The sequence below is a fragment of the Panthera tigris genome, chromosome D3 (genome assembly GCF_018350195.1).
Source record: "Panthera tigris isolate Pti1 chromosome D3, P.tigris_Pti1_mat1.1, whole genome shotgun sequence".
Classification (NCBI taxonomy): Eukaryota; Metazoa; Chordata; class Mammalia; order Carnivora; family Felidae; genus Panthera; species Panthera tigris.
In genome coordinates this window covers 5,884,119-5,906,766 of record NC_056671.1, presented here as the reverse complement: position 1 = coordinate 5,906,766, position 22,648 = coordinate 5,884,119, and the positions used below count along the sequence as shown (strand labels likewise).

Genomic DNA, 22,648 nt, shown 5'->3' with positions numbered 1-22,648 from the left:
AGCACGTGCTTGGAAGTAAACCTACAACGCAGCCAGACCTTCACGGCCACCCTTTCCAGTTCCGTCTTTCCCTCTCTTCTTCAGAGACAAGCACTGTCCCGTACCGCGTGACAGTTACGACTCTCAGGCCTGTCTTTACCACTTCCTTCCACATGTATCCAAAATAATACCTAGGTTCGTTTTCCTGGACTTCACATTTATTAAACCTTCTTTTTCTTTTCGATGACAGGCCCGCCCTCAGCTGCACTACTCTAGTGGTTTACACGCCCCATTTAACTTACTCCCCAGACAAGTTTTGTGTGGCAAGATTTTGTCATCTGTCACCTGGGGCAGATAGAGGGAAAACTTGGTGACGTCCGTTTTGCATCTGAAGCTCCCACGGGCTTCTTTCACTTCTCTGGGTCATCTGATGAGCGGGAGTCAGAACCACATCTAGTCCCTTATCTTCTTTGCCCGGGTCCTTATAAGAGACTTTTGCTGCCTGGGGAGCAGGAGAGATGGCCACGCAGGGATGGAGGGCAAGCCCAGGTGTCTACATTTTGCGCCCTCTTCAAAGCTGGACTCGTGGGTCTGCGGTTTCCGTCACGATTTGTCCTCTCTTCTGACAGGTTGTTACGGAGCCACCCAACGGGCTGAAGCTCAACATGAGCGCGACTTACTTCAAGATCTCTCCTGACATGCTGGAGCAGTGCCCGCACCCTGCTTTCAAGTCCCTGGTCTACGTGCTGGCGTTCTTCCACGCGGTGGTGCTGGAGAGGAGAAAGTTCGGGAAGATCGGGTGGAACGTGTACTATGACTTCAATGAGTCTGACTTCCAGGTTAGGACGCAGTGGCTGCTGCTTCTCCCAAGAAACTTCCTCCTCGGCCGGCCTGTGTCACCCCCACCCCTTCTCCGAGTTGTGAACAGCCGCGGTGTTCTTGCCCACACTTGAGGAGAGGGTCAGAACGTGAGCGACTCTGTGGGCTGGAGCACAACCATGCCCGTTCCTTGTCTTTTAAGGTCTGCATGGAGATTCTGAACACATACTTAACAAAAGCCTTCCAGCAACATGACCCTAGGATCCCGTGGGGCAGCCTCAAGTACCTGATTGGAGAGGTAGGAGTGTCTTGGGGGACCCATCGTGGACTGCCTCCCAGGGCTGGAGCTGGGCTGTGGCCTGGTGCCCTTATGAGTGACCTCTGAGACCTCGGTGACTCCCCTGTTGCTTCTGCTGCGTGTCAGCTGCAAGGTCTCTGTGGAATTCTGCTGGCTTATCACCCGATCGTCTTTCTCCTAAGTGGGCTCCGTCCACATGGAGGTTCTGGATTCATTATCCTGGGGGCCGTGTTCTCTGGGAGGGGGGGATTGGCAGTTCCCCTCCTCGCCATGCCTTAGGCGTGTCGTCGTAGCCTCGCTCCCGGTGGGTGGGCGTGGAGGGCTACCCTGGAGACCACGACTTTAGACAGGCCTTGTGGAAATGCCTCCCCCATAGCTTGCATGTGCTCACGCAGGGGCACCACCAATTCCCAAGGCCAAAGTGGTGGCTGGCTTCTTTGTTGTTTTGTTGTCTCTTCACTACGTTTTGGGGATTTTGCAAATGGCACACTGGCTTCCAGGACCCCACAAAGTTGCACAAGCCTCTTGTGCACAGTGGGCCAAAGGCATGTGATCAACATGGTTTGAGCTGCACAGCAGCCCGGCCAGCAGGAGTCCCCCCCCGAGGGCACATCAGGTCTCAGGTGGGTCCTGGGTTCCCGGCCAGCTCTTGCTCTCGGTCACTCAGGTCATGTACGGAGGACGGGCCATCGACAGCTTTGATCGGCGCATCCTGACCATCTACATGGACGAGTACCTGGGAGACTTCATTTTTGACACTTTCCAGCCATTCCACTTCTTCCGGAATAAGGAGGTGGACTATAAAATCCCCGCCGGTGATGTGAAGGAAAAATTTGTTGGTGAGATTTCTCAGGCATCAAAATATATGTTAGAAGTTTTTTCTAAGGGAGACCGACCGTACATCTCAGCTGTTCTGTTTTCTGCGGTTGGCTTGATGGCTCTTCTGACCCCTCTCCTGGGGGGATCCTTGGCTGGTGGGCGTGCTCCGTTATGTTTTGTAGGGGGCCCAGCAAGTTCTTTATAGCCTCAGGACTGATGGAGTTAGTTTAGATTTCCCCGTCCTGGGGTGACGACAAATACGCCACATTCCGCCTGAAGGGCAGAGTGGGCCCCAGGAAGCTCACGGAGCCATTTTTGTCATAAGAAATAAACGCGGAGCTGGATGGGGCGTGGTAGTATGGAATTTTTATTTAAAAACACGCCACCCGCTACGCGGTGGAAATTAGTTTTGCGTATCTGGGGATGTCGAGGCCACGCAGCCGCAGAAATTGAGGGCTGTGTGACGGTGTCCTCTCCGTCCCGATTACAGAAGCCATTGAGGCCCTCCCGCTGACCAACACACCTGAGGTGTTTGGTCTTCATTCCAATGCCGAGATTGGATATTATACTCAGGCGGCTCGAGACATGTGGACTCACCTGCTGGAGCTGCAGCCTCAGACAGGTGAAGTCGGCCGCGGGGACCGAACTAGCGCGGTTACGGTGGAAGGGCGTTGTTGGCCCAGAGGGCTATTGGTCCTTGTGGATTCTGTAGCGTTGATGCCTTTCCTGGAACCAGAAGGCTCAGGACGCCCCCGTCCTAACCCTCAGATGCCTTGCCCTCCCTAAAACGTGTCCTGGTTTTAGGGGAATCCAGCAGCGGCATCAGCCGAGATGATTACATTGGCCACGTTGCCAAGGACATAGAAAACAAGATGCCCCAAATCTTTGACTTGGACCAGGTCAGGAAGCACCTCGGGGTGGGACTGTCCCCCACTTCGGTGGTGCTTCTGCAGGAGCTGGAGCGCTTCAACAAGCTCGTCACGCGGATGTCCAGGTCTCTGGCTGAACTTCAGAGGGTGAGCACGCCCCTCGTGTGCAGACCTCTGCCTACACGCGGTACCCGGTTTTCCCACGGTCTTGCCTGACCGCTCTTGATTCTGCGAACAGGCCTTGGCCGGAGAAGTTGGAATGAGCAACGAGTTAGAGGACGTAGCCAGATCTCTCTTCCTCGGCCAAATCCCTAGTATCTGGAGAAAGCTGGCCCCTGACACGTTAAAGTCCCTTGGAAACTGGATGCTCTACTTCCTGCGGCGGTTCAGCCAGTACACATCGTGGGTAAGTGAGAGACCGCAGTCGGTGCGTCAGTTCGAGGCTCAGCCTGCACCACCCCCCTCCCCAACCACCTCCGACCCCTCTCCGGAGCCCCGGAGGTACCTTCTATTAGCAGTGACTGGGTGCTCGAGAAATGGCTTCTGACTCTACAAGCATACCTGTATCTTTTTTTTTTCCTTTTCTTTTTGTTTTTAAGACTTTGAAGCCTATTATGCACAACTTGATTTGTTCGTCTCAGAGTCCATCTTGGCCACTGTCTATCTAAGTGCATTTAGGTCGACCTTATTCTTTTAAGGGGACTCCATTTGACAGATATTCCATGTCCTTTCACCTGCTGGACATTTGGGTGGTTCCCTTTGGGGTTTTCCCCCCCCTCTATTTTGCCAATACAACATTCTGGCGCACGTACCTTTGGATGCACACGCGTATATTTCACAGGTAGGTCCCTACAGTGGAAGCGTTGGGTCTCAGTGTGTGCGTTTTGCATTCTTTTTAATTTTTTTTAATGTTTATTTTTGAGAGAGAGAGAGAGAGACAGAGCATGAGTTGGGGAGGGGCAGAGAGAGAGAGGGAGACACAGAATCCGAAGCAGGCTCCAGGCTCTGAGCTGTCAGCACAGAGCCTGATGCGGGGCTCGAACTCACGGACCGTGAGATCATGACCTGAGCCAAAGTCAGATGTTTAATCGACTGAGCTGCCCAGGCACCCCAATGTGCATTTTACATTCTAACAGCTCTTGTCACATCGTCTTCTAGAGAAGTGGAAACCACAGCGAGTGAACACGATTATTTCCTCCCCTTGCTGCACCATGTGTGTTCTTAATATCTTGGATCTTTTTTTCCTGATAGGTAAACGATAATATGTTTAGGTGTGCGTTTCTTGAGTTATGGTGAGGCTGAGCACATCTTACACACATATAGCTGTTTCGTGTTTTTCTGTGAATTGTCTTTTCGTGTCTTGATTTCATTTTTATCAAGTTCTCTATCTTCTTAAACTGATGTTTTAGAGCTCTTTGTGTATCCAGGAGATGGGCCCTTGGTCTGCTGGTGTTGCAAGTGTTTCCCCCCAGCTTGTCAGCATCTTTTGATTTTTGCCTGTGGCACTTCCTCCGGAAGAAAGTTTTACATTTTTATTTGCTCAAATGTCTCGGTCTGTTCTTTTATGGCCTCTGGGTTTTGCATTTCCAACTCAAGATCATGACAGTGTTCACTGGAGAGCCGACCCGGTACTCTCGTGGTTTTATTCTTTAATATTTAAGTCTCTGCTCCTTCTGGAGCCGGGTGGTTCAGCTTGTTCTCCCAGACAGGCTGCCGTTGTTCCGACACCGTCTTTTTGCTGCGAAGGTGAACTGTGTCTTTTATCCTGACCCGATCTTCTGGTCAGCTCTGGCCCTGGCATTTGGTGGCGGCCCCGGTCTCCTGCTGCCTTGCCCCCTGCCTTCCAGGTCACTGAAAGTGAGCCCGGCGTGATGTGGCTCTCGGGGCTACACATCCCGGAATCCTACCTCACGGCCCTGGTGCAGGCCACCTGCCGGAGGAACGGCTGGCCGCTGGACCGCTCCACCCTATTCACGCAAGTGACCAAGTTCCAAGATGCAGATGAAGTGAACGAGCGGGCAGGACAAGGTACGGTCAGCTCCCTATCGGCTCTCCCTCCCCGAACCGTCCCCCATTCAGAGGAACAAGCATGGTGCGGGCGGAAACGGGCCAGGCCGGGTTTGAAAGGAAGGCTGCTGCGAATATTGGCTGTATGTGTGCACGGTCTGTGTCTCGATCTCTCTGGGGGTCGATACGTGCGTTTCTCTTCCAGTTCCAACACTGAGACCTGGGGTTGATGTCAGGAGGGACCTGAACCACGTTCGCCCTGCTCGTTTGCAGAAGTGGCTCCTGGGTCAGAATTAGATCGTTCAGAGAAAGGAGGGCCCGAGGGCTTCCCTGGAAACTTTGAGGGGCTGGGGGTGTGGGAGCCAGAGGGCAGGTTGGACTAGGTTCGACCCATGAAATTACAATGTCAGTTCTTGTGACACTGGTGACTGATGCTGCCGTTCCCCAGGGCAGTGCTGCCGCCATAGTCGGAAGACATTTACCCGTGAGCCACAAAAGCCCTGTTGAGTGAGCTTAGAGATGGGGTTCACAGTGGAGATTCAGGGATGCTCACTGAAGCCTCGGAGGAACTCTCTGGGCAAGTGACTGTCCTCTCCTCTGCCACTGTGTGTGTCTGCCGTGTTCTGTTCCCCAGACACCATTTTCTCGGTGAGGCTTTGACTTCCTCTCTGCACTCCCTCTTGGCCCACCACCAAGCTGTGGTGCTTCTGTCTTTATAACCTGGGGGCCCAAGCAGTCTAGGTCTGTGTGCCCTGAAGCCTGACTGGTGGGGGAGGCAACTCTCCCTTGTCTCCTTTGCCAAAGCCGTGGGGAGGGGAGGCTCACGGCGTCTACGGTGTCCTTCCGAAAAGGGAAGAAATGACGGCCACGTCTTTTGGACAAAGGCCTGGGCTACGGTATCTGGGGGAGGAGGGCGAGGGAGTTGCCTCTGTGTGTGCACTGTGGACATACCTAGGGCCACTGTGTGCACAGCAGAGTGGCCGGTGCCTCCACATAAACCCTGGGCTCTTCCCGGGATATCCAGGATGCTTCGTCTCAGGACTGTATCTCGAAGGCGCGGATTGGGATGTAGAAAGAGGATGTCTTATCAAGAGCAAACCCAAGGTGCTGGTGGTCGACCTGCCGATTCTGAAGATCATCCCCATCGAAGCCCATCGCCTCAAACTACAGGTAGAAGGCTGATGCCTGTTCCTGGCTCCGTCCTCCCCTCCCCGCCCCCCACCGGGGGCACGGTTGGGGGGGACTGGGGGGGGTTGCAGTTCAGTCTTACCCTTTAAGCACCCTTACAGGTACTTAGCCTTTTGTGGGAGGGGGGGAAGCCCCGAGACAGGATGACAGCGTGGAGCCACCTTCCAGGAAGACACATGCATGCAAATTGTGTGTAAGCAGAGACTCCCCCGGTGGGGGCGGGGGGGGCACGGCTTCAAGTTCGGAGCTGTGGTCCAGATCAATTTCAGGAAGAGACTCCTCCATTCCCTTGACCTTCTGCGGGCACTGCCTGAATCATAAAATACTTACGTCTGATGTAGACAGCAGGCGCCCCCTGCCTCGCCCGGATGCCTGTCTGATGAGCGTAGCTACACGAAGCCCCATCCGCAGTCAGCGGAGGGCGGCCCCGCCAAGCCCCTTGAAGCCTCGGCCAGGCCTAGCAGGAGGCGCCCGCACTCTCAGCACCTAGACTGGGCTTCCTGCTTCCCGGGCTCGAGCTCCTCCGCCGCCCGTGGGGGCGCCTCACGTGCCTCTCCTTTGCAGAACACCTTCCGGACGCCGGTCTACACCACCTCCATGAGAAGGAATGCCATGGGAGTTGGCCTGGTGTTTGAAGCCGATCTCTTCACCACAAAGCACGTATCTCACTGGGTGCTGCAGGGGGTGTGCCTCACCCTGAACTCCGATTAACCTTTTGGGCGAAGGAACCCGCACTTGTGAGCTCCGTCCCGTCGGCTCCGTGGGGCCTCGAGACGCTGGAGCTGGGCTGATGCTGAGACTCCTTTCATTCGAAACCAGCCGTTTTAATCTCTTTCCATATAAATTGAGCTGACGGTTTTGTTTTTTGAAGCGATTTTTAAGGATTCTGCGTATTTGAAAAGTAAATACTGGAGAGCATTTTGAAATGTGTTTTCTTTCCCTTCTCAGAGGAAATGTGTGATTAGGCAGAAGTGCCCCACACGCCACTGGCACGAGTGAGAATTCTAATGGAAAAGGTCAAGAGGGTCTGTCTCAGTAGATGCCTCTCTTTGGCAGGAGCGGCCTGCTGGGTGTGGGGTCCGGGCTGACGATGCCAGCCTAGAGCAGAGATGGCCACAGTTGCCCACCGCCACCCCTCCCCCTTCCCGAACTCTCTGGCCTGCTACGCTAGGTGGGGGTGGGGGCCAGGGCCCTGAGCTCAGTGTTGAATTCCTGCATGAGCTCCTACCCGCGACCTGGCCGGATCTGCGTGGGGTTGGGTGGGTGCAGACCTAGAACAGCCGGAACCGGCCCCCGGGGGCCCCTTCGTTCTGCGCACCCTGGGACGAGCCCGGAGCCCTGGCCAGGCCCGCCGGAGGCACCGAGTAGCATTACTTCGCCAGGGAGGAGCAGGGTGGAGCACTGGCAGGGCAGGGGGCGGGGGCTGGTCACGGGCAGAACGTTCCCAGGGGCAGCCCTGGGCAGGGCTGGGTGACAGGGACTCTTCTTCCCGGAAGCAGAGCTGCCCTGCCCCTGGGGCCGGAGCCCTGGGAAAAGAACACGGGGCGAGAACACGGTAATTACTGGGGGGCCTGCTGTGTCTCCTCCTCCTCCAGCCTCCCCCCAGCTCCTCCCTCAGGTAGTTTAATAAAAGACACAAACCAGAAAGAGGCAGGTTTAGAAAATAAAGTTTGTTGGGATCTTGAACATTTTGGATAAAACTAACCAAAAAATATGAACACACATTCAGGTTGTGGTGACACGAGGAGTAACATCATCTTATTTCGTTCCCGCGATAGACACATACAGCTGCTCGGCTATCGGGGCCGCCCCGGGGGGAGGCTTGGTGGGAGGTTACGGGGTCTCCGGGAGGGAGCAGGGGCTGCTCTGGACGGGCCGCCCTAGGAACTGGAGCGAGAGGGTCGAGGCCGGTCGGCACGTGTTGCTCCGGCTGTATAGTTAGGCGGGTTGACTATCTGATTTCATTAACGTCGAGTAGTGATGCAGCCTGTGGCCTGTGCTTTGTCCACGAGCGCATTGAAGTCACACGGAGTGGGATTAGAAGCGAGCGATTCGGCACACAGGTGTCTGGCCACGGCGATCGGTAAATAGGTATTCTGCAGCAGGGACATGATCGTATTCTGGTGTCAGTACCAGGGCAAAAGGAGCAGGAGAATAAGAATGCTGACGTGTCTGAAAAAAAACTTGGCATGCAGGGGAATTGGAGAGAAAAAAAAAAAAAAAAGGCGTGGATGAGTTTTCCCAGTAGTGATCACAGTGCATCGACAGCCAGGGGTGACGGGTCGCCCGGGCAGGCTTCACACAGTTCTGTCCGTCCCTGAGTGCTTCCTCGCGGCCTTTCCTCCGTTCACCTGGTCGACCGCCAGCGTCTCCACCTCGGGCGGGGCCTGCGGCGGGGCGGCGTGGTGGATGCGGTGGGCCACCCCCACGTGGGCCTTGTGCTGCTTCTCGCGGGCCGGGCTGTGCGGCTCGCTCGAGCCGCGGTCGGAGGCGATGGGGGGGATGACCAGGGGCCTCTCCTTGACGAGGTGGACCTCGGCCGATTCCCGGGCCAGCAGGAACGGGGTGGGGTCGGGCATGGCGTCCACCGGCTCCCGCAAGAGTAGTTTCCGGCTCTCGGCCCCGAATCTGTAAACCTCTTCGAACTCCGGGTGCAGGGGGGCCGAGAGGCTCTTTTTCATTCGGCGGCGGGGCGTCTCGGGCAGCTTGTCCTTGGGGGGGGCCGGCTTGTAGCTGGCCAGCACGGGGCTCCCGGACGGGCTGCCGTCCGAGGTCCCGCCGGAGCTCATGAGCTTCCTCTTGGCGGCGTGCAGCTGCGAGGTCAGGTAGGCGATGGTCCCGGCGCGCTGCTCGAGCTCGCTCGACAGCATGTTCAGCTTGTGGCTCTTCAGCTTCAGCTCCTCCAGGTACTTCCTCTCGCGCTCCCTGACGGTGCTCTCCAGCACCAGGATCATGGCGTCCTTCTGCTCCAGCTCCCGGAGCAGCTCGCCGTTCTCGTCCTCCTTGAGCTTCAGCTGGGCTTCCAGCTCCTCGCATCTTCTCTTTAGTTCGCTGCTTCGGGAGGATCCATCTCCTAGAGGAATGAGCCGAGGGACAGGATTGAGCGCCAACCCCTCCCGGAGCAGAGGCACGGAGACCGTCGAGGCTGGCCTCACCTCCCAGGGCGGCCGCGCGGAAGGGGGGGCTGGGGCGGGGGCACGTTGCTCCCACGCGCCATCCCTGCCCCATCTCCGTGCCCTCCCCGCCGCCCCCCCCACCCCCACCCCACGTGGGCTCTGAGCTCCCTCCCGCTCGCAGTTCTCTGGCTCCTTGCACAAAAGCGTGCCTCCAGAGCTCAAAAATGCCCAAGTCACAACGGGCAATTCTCCGGGTTTCGGACCCCGGCACGTACCCAGGAATAAACTGTGAGCAGATCCAGCTGTCTGCTCGGGTGGCATTTATCGAGCACCCGCTCCATTCGGCGCGCCGTTGTGAGACCCAAACGTAGACTCTCTCCGTGTCCAAGCACAGAGCTCTGAGGCTGCCCCTTCCTGCCACACGGGTCCCCTCTCTCATCGTGTCTCAGAGGGCAGATGTCCCTGTGCCTGCGCTCAGCTCTCCTCGGCCCCCCGGCCCCTCACCGTGCGCCCACAACCAGCCGCTCAGGGACACCCCGGGGCCGGTGCAGGGTGGGAGCTGGCGTCTGTGGGCACCTCTCACGTGAGGACGCGGATCCAGGGCGGCGGACTGATGTTGGGTGGCCCCGGCTTTTCGGGCGCTCCTTCGAATGCCTGCCTCTGCCTCCCTGAGACCCCAGACAGCTGCTCCTCGGTGACCTCTGTTCCCAGGGAGCAGCACCTCCCGTCCTGCCCATTTCCACTCTCCCACAGGAAGCTCTGCCCCACCACGTCCTCCGCATGCACGTCCCGTCTTTCTTTCCCCGTGGAAGCTGCGCCTGTCCTGTTCGTCGCCTGCAGCAGAATCTCCCCAGCTGCCTGAGCGCTCAGTCACCGCGGCACTTGTGTTTTTGCATTTTTTCTTTTTTTAATTTTTGAGTAAGCTCTACACCCAGCGTGGGGCTCGAACTCAACCCTGAGGTCAAGAGTCACCTGTGCTACCGACTGAGCCAGCCAGGTGCCCCTCACTGTGGCATTTTTAAAACAGATTCTCAGGTCCCCTCCCTGACCCTCAGAATCAGAACCTCCAGAGGAGGAGCCCGTGTCCGCACCCCGTGTCCCCAGATTGAGCAACTTCTGCATCCACTAAGGTAAAGAAGGGATTTCCAGCCCTGGGGAGGGGAGACGCCCCAACCAGGACCAGCTGAGAGCTGTCACACCGCCTCCACAAGGAGGCATCCCTGGGCCAATTGTCATCTTGAGCCCAGGCTGCTGATGAGGCTGCATGGGTGGCTTTGGGACTTAGGCCCGAGAGCCTTGAGGAGCTCTCTAGGGGCCAGGGGAGGAGGGACTGGGCATAGGAGCTCCCTCCTCCTGGAAGCAGAGAGGGTTCAGGGCAAGAATCGTGTTTCTTCAGGTTAGCCTGGCCAGGAGGCGGCAGGAAGAGAGGACACTGATTTCTGTGACGTGGATGGCAGGGGTTCAGGACATCCTATTCTCCGGAATCCTCAGAGGCCCAGATCCTGGTCCAGGGCTTCAGGGGGTGAGGAGCGTCCTGCCTCTGCAGCGAGGCCCACAGGGTGGGCTCCGGTCCCCAGGCCCCTCCTCTCATCGACAAAAGGACATGTTGGTCCCTGAGAGGCGTACTTAGGAGACTGTAACCTGAGTGTCACGAATGGAAAAGTCAATGCTTGGTGATGCACTGAGATCCACGGAAAGGCCTGCATCTGTTTCAAGGGCCTGGGCATGCTCATGAATAGTAACTGCCATCGTGAAGGCTAGAGAAAGGCATCTTGGGGCGCCTGGGTGGCTCAGTCCCTTGAGGGTCTGACCAAAGTGTCTGTTGATTTTGGCTCAGGTCATGATCCCAGGGTCGTGGGATCGAGCCCCACTCTGTGCTGAGTGTGGCAATTTTCTCTCTCTCTCTCTCTCCTTCTGCCCCACTCCCACACTCATGCTCTCTCAAAAAAAAAAAAAAAAAGGTGTCTTGACTCAAGTGTGGATTCTGCACACTTCCCCACTCTGTTCTGGGGAGCGAGCGTTTGTCATTGGCCACAGAGGCCCCAGTTCTATCTTCTCTGCCCCAGCTGCCATCAGACTGATCTCTTTGGGGGTCCTGGAGGATTCTGGTTGAGGGGAAGCATTTCGGGGACTGCAGTCTAGAGAAAGACATTCACGACCCTCTGGGGACCATCCAGTAATTTGGTCGCTCGTTCAAGTAGTTTTTAGGGAGCACCTGCTCTGTGCCAGGTCCCGTATGAGGCTCGAGGGACAGAAGAGGTGGGACCCTGCTCCTTCTCCTCTCTCTTTAAATTACATGTATTTCTTGATGATAGAAGGAATACATATTCGCTGGAGAAAAATCAGAAAATCAAGAAAAGCTTATAACAGGCATTCCAAATATCGAAAGAAAATGAAGAAAATAAAACCGCTCCCCCTTCTCGCTGCGCTGACAGCCCCTCGTAACATCTCAGGGTCCAAACTTCCTTCCTGTCTTTTCTAGAAAGCTCTGGTCACTTGTGCAACTCTTCCTAGCAAGTGTATTTTCTTCTCCGTGTGTAGGTAGTGCAAACAAATGGCACCAACATGTGCCACAACGGGAAGTGACACCGTCATTAACTTTCAGGGAGGACGTCCTTACCTGTCTGGTCCGCACTTTTGAGTGTCAGCTCATATGTTAAATCTAAAAAGGAAAGCATATGCGTTAATTGTGTATGGTTACAGTAGCTCTCAAAGCCTTCATCGGCTCTGAAAATGCAGAACCGACCTCCACGATCACCCCGCGCGTCCTGCCCAGACAGAGCAGGGCTCGGCAGCATCGGGGCAGGCGTGAGAAGGCAGAAACTGTCCTTCCTCGCACTCAGAGGAAACCCGCCTTCCCGAAAACACACGCCAGTGGCCACAAGGAGCAAGCAGCCTGCTCTGTACGTGACGCTTCGGGGATCGGTTCCAAACTGCACTGTCCGTTCCAACCACCGCATCTGAATCTTCTAAGCCCTCAGTATGCCGAGAGATGGCTTTGCAGCTTTACGCCGGGTGCCTGTCCATTAGGCAGAGAGGGTGAGCTAATAAGGCACCGGCGTGCGCTCCGGCGATGGCAGGCTCGCCCACGTCAGAGGGGAGCCAGAGCCCCCTCCTCACCCTGCCCCCGAGTGGGCCTGGCACAGCTTCTGAGCCGGCCGCCGTCTGAGACGGGCCGGATCACAGGTCCCCGCTCTGCCCTGCCGCGGAGGGGGTGCGGGGCCCCCCGTACCTGTGCAGTGTTGCTGCAGCCGCCTGATCTCGGCGTGCAGCCCCTTGAGGGTGCCGGCATGCTCCCGCTGGAGGAACAGGAGGTTCTTCTGGGCGCTGTGCAGCTGGTTCTCCAGGTTTGTGGCTGCCATGCTGACATCCGGGTGACCTGTGGGAGACACAGACGCCGGCGGCCCTCCCTGACGCTGAGGGTTGCAGGGAGCAGGCCGGAAGAGGACGATGCCCGCTGACCGCCCCCCTTGGCACCGGGGGCTCACAGGCAGCATGAGGCCCAGCTCTAGAAGGGGGGCATCAAACCCCGGGCCCCCTGATTCCAAATCCTGGTCTTTCCACACGCCACCTGTACTTCCACAGACTGTGACCAGGACAGCCAGATCGGCAAAGATTTCCCTGATGAGCTAGGCACCCACAGCTGCCTCATGGGAAGCCGGGCGCCTGGGCACCGGGGGCAACATTTCCTCAAGATGGCATCGAGCGCTGGCCAAAGCAAGCGAGGGGTGGGAGGAAGAGGCAGGGGGAATTCCAGCGGAAGCCTCTGGATTTCACAGAGCTGAGAGGAACCCCGGGTCTTTCTTTGGGAAAAGGGCCACGTGGCGGCTGTGGGAATCTGGAGTCTGTCCCCAAACCCTGCCTCCCTGCCCGCGGTGGCTTTTCAGTCCTCAATCGTCAGCTGCTCACACAGGGCCTCAGATTCTTGGCCTTTGTCGTAACTCAAGAAATGCGGTGAAGTCTATCGGTCTTTCTGGAAAAGCTACCGAAGAAATTCAAGATGCCTTGCATGACACTGAAAAACGCAAAGGACAAAAGGTGGGTAATTAACTTATAAATTGTTCTTGTAAATACACAGCCTCAGAGCGCAGTTTCCTCATCTGCTTTGCCAAAGTTCCTCCCAGAGGAGACGCCACTTCTCAGATGGCTTCCAGTTTGTGGACAGACGGCTCTGGAGAAGACCACACACCCAGGCACTGTCGCCACGTTGGGTGACACCAATCGCTGTGCCTTGTAAGGTGACATATTTACACCCCAGCTCTGGAGCTAAGAAAAGCCCATGACTGGAACTCGACCCATGTCCTCACCGCACGGAAAAGCTTCCCTCCATCCCCCCGGCGACTGGCTTCGCTCCAGAGGAAAGGTAAGAAGGAAATCGTGTGGCAGGCGAGCCCGAGAAAGGGAAGGTAAAGGAGGAAGGACGAAGGGAGCCAGGTACGGAGCAACAAAAGGACACTTCTGGGGCGCCTGGGTGGCGCAGTCGGTTAAGCGTCCGACTTCAGCCAGGTCGCGATCTCGCGGTCCGTGAGTTCGAGCCCCGCGTCGGGCTCTGGGCTGATGGCTCAGAGCCTGGAGCCTGCTTCTGATTCTGTGTCTCCCTCTCTCTCTGACCCTCCCCCGTTCATGCTCTGTCTCTCTCTGTCCCAAAAATAAATAAAAAAAAAAAAAATGAAAAGGACACTCCGGGCAGGACAGGGGCACAGCGCAGCGCCCGGCCGCAGGGTCAGCTGTGGACGTGGGAGATGCTGGTGGCGACTGAAAGACGCAGAACCCGTATTTTCGGGGCTTGCCGATGAAGACAAAGAGCGACTTAAAGTTGATCCAGAACTCGCGGGCCTAGGGTGGTAAGAGAGCAGCTCGAGGCACGGTCGTGCCGCTCAGCAGGACTCTCGCCCTCCGGCACCTGCCGTGCAATCTGAGTCCATCCCGAGGGCACGGAGCCTGGCGCAGGGGCACCCCACGTGCCACGCCTTCGAGTAGGGCTGTGGCACCAGGGGAGCCTTCAGGCTGAGCAGCCTTTGATTCCAGGGGCTTCCCGCTTAGATGCTTAACTTCACGGGCACGTCTTGCTCAAAGAAAATGGGAAACATGAAAATTTCAAAAGCGGTTTTGTCCAGCATCGAAATGTGCCCGTTCACAGTCTCATCGCCTCGTGAATCAGCAGCTTTGAGTTGTACTTACTGATCTGTAATTCATTAGTTCACCGTGGCAAGCGCAGGAATGAGAAGGTGCCCTTGAAGCTCCCATTGCCGTGGGCAGACAGTCTCGGGAGGAAGACGCACCAGGCGAACGGGAAGATGCGGGTATGTAACGCGCGGAGCCGGCAAGGGAGCTGTGGCCGCTCCGTCCGGGGCCCCGAGAGCGGGGGGACAGGGTCATCGACCCCACGGCGCCTCACCTGACGGGCGCTCTCCCCTTCTCCGTTGCTGGATACACACCAACAGTGCGGGCCCCCTCGGGCCCAAGGCGGCGAGTCGCGTCTCCAAATGGTATCCAAGCTACTAAATTATTTTCTATCGGCTCAAAAGGATAACAACATCACTGACTTCCGGAGGACAAAGAGTCGCTGTAGCTTAAACAAAAAGCGATGCTTTAACTTTCTCATCCTTAGCTCTTGTGACACGTGATCACGGTCGTGACCTAATCCTTCCAGTAAACGGGCAAGAATGAAGCTACAGAAGCATCCCGGTTAGGCCACGGAGACACAGCTGAGAGACGTGGCTAATCTGGAAGAAGAAAAGAAGGTGGTCCCTCGAGGCTTAGTTCAGAATCTCTAAGACACTCTGGGGTCAGAGACAGGAAGGAGCGTTCGTGACTCCCCCCTGGAGGGGTCGGCATGATGGCTGACGGGAAAGCTGCAGGGCGTCTGTGCCATGAATAATGCATCCTGCCTGAGTAAAGGCATTCACCCCGTCTTGATGATGTGTCAACCAGTAACGGAGGGCGACATTCAGAGAGCACGGCTTGCACAACGCTGCACTTTGTGTGTCAAAAGGGCACACGCTGTAAAGTGTGGGCTCTCTGTACCGCAGCTTTTTGTCTTGAGGCAAAATCCCATTTTGTTTCTAAGCGTCGCTGGGAGCGGTCAGCGGTTTCGCAGTTATCGGCTCGGCCGAAGGCGGGGCGGCCTGGACGCTGGCCTCCGAGATGGGGCGCCAAGGGACCGGCACTCGAGGGCCCGGCCACAGCGGCGGCCGGAGGGCAAGGCCCACGCCGGTGGTGTGCACGGCTCCGCCAGAGGAACTCCAGAAGTGGTGGGAACAGGCGCTGAAGGCAGAAGAAGGTCTGCAGAATAGGCTGCTTTGACCATGATCTGGAGCTTAAGCCACACGCGCATTTTTTTCCCCCGGTAAAGTCATTAGGCACTAAATGTCTGTTAATGTGCTATTCACTCTATCGGTTTGGAAAATTAATGCTTGACAAAGGCTTGCTCTTCCAAACTCCGGAGAGATGGGTTTTGGAGACCCGGCCGAGACCGCCTCCCGCAGCGGGGAGGGACGCTGACACCATCTCCTGGTGAGAACGTGCTTTTAATGAAGGTCCTTGGAGAGACGTGGGCCCCGACCTCACCGAGGCTGCTCTGTGGCAGCAGGAGGACAAATGGCCCGTCAGTAGCTCGTGTCCAATTCTCATCCTAATTCAAGGGTGATGTTCCTTCTTCGCTTTCAGGGCATTAAGGCTTAAATGGTGGCACGATCATTTTATTTACAGGCCATCTCCAGTTGTACCAGCACCAAGTGCTCTCCTGTCACTTATTGTCGTTTGTTCTCGCCAGGCCCCCTGAGGAAAAACGTGAATATCGCACCAAGGGAAAACATAAACCAGAAAAGGCCGCATCTGAGCCTCGCAGCCTCTCTGGGCCCTCAGGCTCCCCGGGCCAGAATCCCGAAGGCTGCCGTGGGTCTCAGTCCCATGCACACGTGGAATGCCCACGCCACACCCGGTGCCCTGACACGGAGGGCACAGGCGCGGTGCCTCGCGGTGGCCTCTGCATGGGGGGTGTGCACCAGACGCCGGCGCACCACTGCTCCCCGGCGCAGGGCCCACAGGCTCTCCGTGCTCCAGGTGGGACGGACAACGGCCGGAGGGTGCTGCTGCCCTTCCAGTCCGGCAGAAAAGACTCAGCTTCCCGGGAAGCTGGCTGAGGGCAGGGCACCGTGCGCCTAGCCAGAGCCGCTGTGAAGCAGCTAAGCTGGTCTGAGGAGAAAGAACAAGGTACCCGTGGCGTCACGTGTGTCCCGGTCCTGGGGGTCCAGGCGGGTGCCCACTCTGAGAGCCAGGGCCACGCTCCCTCTCTGCCTCTGGGCCGGCTCCGCAACGAGGCCGGGGGTGGTCAGAAAGCCACGCCTCAGGTGTTACGGTGGGGAGGGACCACAGCCAGACTTGCTTTCGCCCCCTTTTAAACACATACGCTTTCCGTACCGTCCCTAAGTGCACACACAGATCTTGCCCACATGTGCATCCACAAACAGAGCTCTGACCGCCTGGCATCCTTGCAATGCTCCTGGGATCCAGCCCACCCCCGCCCCGCTCCCAGAGGCCCTGCCTGCTCGGCCTGCCCCTCCCCGGGCTCGCCCCACACCGGTCACCTCGGGGCTCCATCAACACCGCTGTCCGTTCTGGAGCCCCATCTGCCGCACCCCTCCCCCAACACAGGGCCTTCCCGCACCTGGCTCCCTCCTGGCTCCCTCCGTCTGGAATGCTCTTGGCAAACCACCTCCCATCCTCTTGCCTAATGAACTTCCACTTTTCCTTCACATCTGAACTCCTGCATCACAGACGGGCTTCGGATAATTTTACACTGCTTCCTAATGTTGCTGAGTGGAGATCTCGACAAGAATTACATTGCATTAATCAAAGAGCACTGCGGCAGCATTGATTTGAACATGACCTCATCCCATAATTTCTTGACATGCCAGAAGCAGTATTTTAAAGTGTCCCTGTACCACATTTCTTAGACTAAAAGCAATGGAGTATCTTTGATAGGAAAGGGCCCCACCATTTAAAAATGGGAAATTTCTTTGTTCCTGGCAATCGCAGACTTATCTTTTCACAAAGCCTGTGGAAATAGGGTAATAATTTTAGAATCCGAAAAAATAGCACACTAGCACTCACGTGGTAGCTGTGAATTAGTTATAAGAAGCTATTTTAGACTCTAGTCATGAATAAGTTATAACCCATTCACGTTAGGTCCTCTCACACTGCCAGCGATGAGAACAGCTCCAGTCCATCCTGACGCCGTCTCTGCGTGCCTCTGGCGTGGCCCGTGGCCTGTGACTCAACAGGAGCCGCCCAGCCCTGAGCAGACCGCAGTACCCCAGTGTTCTGTGACAAGGACCTATGTGGCCTTCTCCTGGGGACTTCATGTGCCCCCCTCCTGCGTGTCCTACAGCACAGGCACTGCCATAGAGACAACGGAGGTTGGCCAGGGGCAAAGGCAGCAAGTGTAGACATCAAATGTAAGAGGAGAGGAAATGATTTCTAACAGGGAGGTGGTTTTCCAAGCAGATTCATGGACTCAAAATGTTGAGGGTGGAAAAAACCTTCAAGATCAGCTAGCTATTCCAACTCCTCTTTATTTCAAGATTAAGAAACTGAGGCCCAAAGAAGATTTGCATAACACAGTGGAATAAACAAGACCAGAACCGACAAGCTCCTGAGGGGTCAGTGTTTGGGTTTAAATCTAAACCCTATCTCGTCACCTAAATCACCACAGTATCTAACTCATAGGGTTGTTTTAAGAGCAAAATGCCATCACTGGGGCGCCTGGGTGACTCAGTCGGTTAAGCACCCGACTTCGGCGCAGGTCATGATTTCACAGTCTGTGAGTTCGAGCCCCGTGTCGGCCTCTGTGCTGACAGCTCAGAGCCTGGAGCCTGCTTCGGATTCTGTGTCTCCTCCTCTCTCTGCCCCTCCCCTGCTCATGCTCTCTCTCTCTTAATAATAAATAAACGTTAAAAAAATTAAAAAAATTGGGGTGCCTGGGTGGCTCAGTCAGTTGAGCGTCTGATTTTGGCTCAGGTCATGATCTTGTGGTCCATGAGTTCGAGCCCCGCATCGGGCTCTGTGCTGACAGCTCGGAGCCTGGAGCCTGCTTCAGATTCTGTGTCTCCCTTTCTCTGATCCTCCCCTGTTCATGCTCTGTCTCTGTCTCAAAAATAAATAAACATTAAAAAAAAAATTAACAGCAAAATGCCATCACTTACAGTGTGCGGGTACAGTAAGCGCTCAATAGATGTTAGATGTATTTATATAGTATGTAAATGCTATATATTATGTAAATACTGGCTGATAATTACATAAACATACTTCCAAACTGTTTACTGAGTCCTACCTGTGAGGTATTTCCAGAACATCATCTAAGTATGGAAATGAGCTAGCAAATAAATTCTAGTTACTTCCAAAGAGAGAAACATAAAAGCAAACAGAAACATTTTCTGGCCTTTATCTTCCATATGCACTGGAGAGAAGCATTCAGGGCAGCGAATAAAGAGTTAGGCAGAGCAAGGCACCCTCGGGGACGTAAAGCCTACTTCTTACTTTGAAACAATCTAAAGTGCTCTAGGAAAAGCTAAAAAAAGGTCCAAGGCTAATTAGGCCATCAACTCTCAATCCAAAATACCTGCTTTTAGGAAAGGAAACTTACCATCTCTGAAAATGAACACTGACATTATTATCAATTCACAACAGTCCAGGATTAAAAAAAACGTTTTAAGTTGTAGGGCCTATTTCTACTTGTGCATGTATTTAAGAAATTCAACTAGTAAATTATTTGAGAATCCCCAAGAATTAGGGCACCTAGAAAAAGGACATCATCGAGGGTGTGTAAGCATTCAACAACCACCCCAGAAACATTTTGGGAAAGAGAATGAACACCATTACAAAGTGGAAGCAAAAAAATATGTTGAAAGCAAAAGGTGCAATTATTTTAAGTGACAGAAAATCTTTATTAATCATTCTTAAAGAACTGCGTGTGTGTGCGTGTGTGTGTGTGTGCGCGCGTGCGCACGCGTGTGTGTGGCTAATAAAACAAGTGTGGTTAGGAGCTAAGCACAGGGGTCAGAATCTTGGGTTCCAATTCTGGCTTGGCCACAGCAACCAGGCTGTTTCCTCCTATGACATGGAGAGAGCAGTAGCACCTACAGGGCACAGGGATTGGGAGGAGAACATGAGGCAGTTCAGATAAAACACCGAGCAACAGGTGTGCTATACTGTGGTAAAGCAGTAATGGAACTAATTCTGGACTCATCCAAATGTGCAAACTGTGGGTGGAGATGGTGTTTTTGGGTCCTGTCTCTAGCTGGGTAGGTAGAACATCTTTTTAAAATGAGTATGTCTTGGGGCGCCTGGGTGGCTCGGTCGGTTAAGTGTCCGGCTTCGGCTCAGGTCATGATCCCACGGTCCATGAGTTTGAGCCCCGCATCGGGCTCTGTGCTGACCGCTCAGAGCGTGGAGCCTGTTTCAGATTCTGTGTCTCCCTCTCTCTCTGCCCCTCCCCTGTTCATGCTCTGTCTGTCTCAAATAAATGTTAAAAAAAATTTTTTTTAAATGAGTATGTCTCTAAAAGAGGAAAACTCCTGTAGAAACAAACAAAAAAAGCATCTTTTTTTTGGTAAGATAACCACCTCACAAAGTAATCTGAGTATCTGCTGATAAGAGGTTAGTATGGTATAGGTAAACTATGCAATTATCAGAAATGATAGTTTGGATAATATTTATTGACAAGGAAATATTCTAGGAGAGGTTAGGTCAAAAAATATATTAGACGTTATATATATATTTTTGGACATATAACTAAGGACAAAATCCACAAGAGATATACAACAAAATGTTAAAAGCGTTTCTCTCTAAAGAGTGGATTATGGATAATCTTTAAAAATTCTATTGCGATACTCCCTAAAGCTTCTTTAATGATGAACATATACCGGTATGTTGTCAGAAAAAAATCATAAAGAGATCTCTCTTCAAGAAGCTGATCTCTGACTGCCCACTGACAAAGCCGTATCCCGTGTTTCAGTTATTTTGTTCCAGGGCAGTCTTGAGTTGCTGGAATTGTGGTTCATTTACCAGAACCAAGAATAATTAATGGGAAGGCAGTTTTTCCAAAAGCAACAACTCAGTGTCCCCAGGACAGGCAGAAAATGACCATGATGAGCACTTGAGGACCTCCCCACCCCCACGCATTATACATTCCTGTGCTTCTCTGACATTATCCATCACAAAACACAAGGCCCATCAACAATTCTTGAGACACTGACAGCCATTTCCTCCTGAAAGCATATGCAGTCCAACATTAAAGTTGTAATAGATGTGATTAGAGAGATCGGCAATTAGACACGGGAATGTGATACGCGGCTGTCTGGGAAGTCTGCAGTCACTAGGGGCCCACATGATGGATTTATTAACCAAGTTTCTCTGCAGTCTGATTAGCTCCTACTTTAAGAGTTTCTGTTTGGTTTCTATTTAAAAACCACACCAGGTGTCTGTATACTGGTAGGGGCTCGGCCCTTCCATTCGAAAACATCTCAGGAAGAAGCGCGTCCGTGTTGCAGATTGTCACAGTGTCTCTAAGCGGGCAGAGCAGGCCAAACTGGGCAAATGAGTGAGCTCCACGGTCTGGAATGGCGTGGCCCCGGAGCGCTTGCGGGATGCCCAGGGCGCTCCCAGAACACTGGGCAACTTAATAGCCACAATGCCCACACCCTGTGGCAGACCCTACCCCAGGAGGCGGGCACACCAGTACCTTCATCTACTGGCTGGGAGGGGTCACCGTCTGGGCAGAATGCCAGCACAGACTCAGCTCAGCACTTTCTACTTCAAAGAGAAAGGTCTTAGAAGTTGCCTCTAGGGAAGAGACGGCCAAGTGACTGATGGGTCTGTGATGGCTCAGCTCAGCCCTTCCTGCGCTCCCTACGTCCTCCTCCTGTCCCTGCACAGCATCGAGGATGACTGCCCTCTGGGGACCACCCGATAGCCTCACTTCATAACCTACAGTTGTGAAAACGTTCCCAACTCCATAGCGATGCCACTTGCAAACTTCTAAGAAGTTGTCATCTGCAAAGATGGTCCTGGGTCAACAATTTAGGGAAATAAAACCTCACAGCTTCCCACGCACACAGTTCTACCCATCTTTCCTTTAAAGAGAAGGGAAATAAACAGATCATTTCTGATGGTGGTGCTTCCATTTCTACGCTGACTACAGATTTTAATGGTTTACTGATAGATAGCCCAAAAGATGTAGTGACCCAAATGCCGAACTGTCTTTTCACAATAATGAAACGGGAGACGCTCCTAAAATGTTAGTACTTGATGATCACGATCTAAATTGTATTTCCGAGGCTGAGAAGAGGTGTTCACTTGCTTTAAAAATATCTCTCCATATGGTTTGCCAAACAGATGAACCATTTCAACTGATTTAACTGATGGGGCTTCCTCTATCCATCTTGCGAACCTGCCTAATTATAGTGTAGGTCCCAGGGAAAGAAAGGTATTATTAACTGAAGCTCTATACACTTTAATTTAGCCAAGCTCTTCCTTTATTGCTTACAAAAGGTAAAAGTCAATTGTTTCATTAGTGCTAACAGAACATATTTAGCTGAACCCTTATGAGGCATCTGGGAAGATTATCACCTACAAAAAAAAGAGATCTTATCCTCATGATACAGGTGGAAGAACTCTGCCCAGTTCCAGTGACGTCATCTCCGACAGCTTCACAATTTAGTGCAGCAACCAAGCAAAAATGAATCACCTCCTCTGACTTGCCCTTCTACAAAATGGGCCCACACTAATTATTTCAGAAGAGCGTAAACAGGGAAAACATTAAGGATCTTTGGAATTATTAAAATAGTCTATCAATAGTCAATTCAGTAACTAAAGTCACCACGGCTGGGCATTTAATTTTAGTGATTACGTATCCTCTGATGAACACTAATAAAATATTTGTTTTTATTGGACACTTATGTCTATGGAATAACATAGCAAGAGTGCCAATAATGTTATTTATTTATTTACTTATTTAATGTTTATCTATTGAAAGAGAGAGAGAGAGAGAGAGAGAGAGAGAGGGAGAGGGAGAGAGGGAGAGAGGGAGGGAACAAGTGGGGGAGGGGCAGAGAGAAAGAGGGAGAGACTGAATCTCAAGCAAGCTCCTTGCTGTCAGCACAGAGCCCTATGCGGGGCTCAACCTCATGAACCACAAGATCATGACCTGAGCCAATGTCGGTGGCTTAACCGACTGAGGCACACAGGTGCCCTCCAATAATCTTAAAAGAAGATAAATCTGGTCTTTTAAGAAGGCATTTACCTAGATCTTCATTTCCGACAACCTTTTTTGGATGGCGTCAGCACGTCCACCTATGGCTGCACCACCCTTTGATTCTCCATCCCGTGATCTGACAGTCCTGACGTAAGATCATTCAGTTCTTTAAAAGTTTCCTTTCCGAGAGCTTTCTGCGCTGTGCAGAATAAATGAGGCATGTCTACTGGTGGCATTTCAGGCTGACTCCCATAAAGTTCTTCCTGCTCACAATGAGCCTTTGTTACGTCAGGGCACG

General features: G+C 53.7%; 2 protein-coding genes across 7 annotated transcripts in view; one reads left to right on the top strand and one right to left on the bottom strand.

The window, feature by feature from the left end:
* Window positions 1-6,889, top strand: part of DNAH10 (dynein axonemal heavy chain 10) — a 151,881-nt gene extending 144,992 nt beyond the window's left edge. For 3 of the 4 annotated variants that reach the window (XM_042961467.1, XM_042961466.1, XM_042961468.1), the window contains 9 exons: window positions 609-818; window positions 1,001-1,096; window positions 1,764-1,935; window positions 2,406-2,537; window positions 2,720-2,931; window positions 3,023-3,190; window positions 4,632-4,812; window positions 5,816-5,961; window positions 6,544-6,889. In XM_042961467.1, coding sequence (XP_042817401.1) covers window positions 609-818; window positions 1,001-1,096; window positions 1,764-1,935; window positions 2,406-2,537; window positions 2,720-2,931; window positions 3,023-3,190; window positions 4,632-4,812; window positions 5,816-5,961; window positions 6,544-6,690 — 1,464 coding nt within the window. In that variant the 3' untranslated portion in view covers window positions 6,691-6,889. Of the gene's footprint in view, window positions 1-608; window positions 819-1,000; window positions 1,097-1,763; window positions 1,936-2,405; window positions 2,538-2,719; window positions 2,932-3,022; window positions 3,191-4,631; window positions 4,813-5,815; window positions 5,962-6,543 lie in introns of those variants that run through there. The other variant, XM_042961469.1, reaches the window with a different exon arrangement.
* A 741-nt stretch (window positions 6,890-7,630) lies between these two features.
* Window positions 7,631-22,648, bottom strand: part of CCDC92 (coiled-coil domain containing 92) — a 30,018-nt gene continuing 15,000 nt past the window's right edge. The window contains exons 2-5 of one of the 3 annotated variants that reach the window (XM_042963087.1): window positions 13,005-13,110; window positions 12,328-12,474; window positions 11,716-11,757; window positions 7,631-9,052 (exon numbers count right to left, since the gene is read on the bottom strand). In XM_042963087.1, coding sequence (XP_042819021.1) covers window positions 8,277-9,052; window positions 11,716-11,757; window positions 12,328-12,457 — 948 coding nt within the window. In that variant the 5' untranslated portion in view covers window positions 12,458-12,474; window positions 13,005-13,110 and the 3' untranslated portion in view covers window positions 7,631-8,276. Of the gene's footprint in view, window positions 9,053-11,715; window positions 11,758-12,327; window positions 12,475-13,004; window positions 13,111-22,398; window positions 22,623-22,648 lie in introns of those variants that run through there. The other 2 variants (XM_042963085.1, XM_042963086.1) reach the window with 2 other exon arrangements.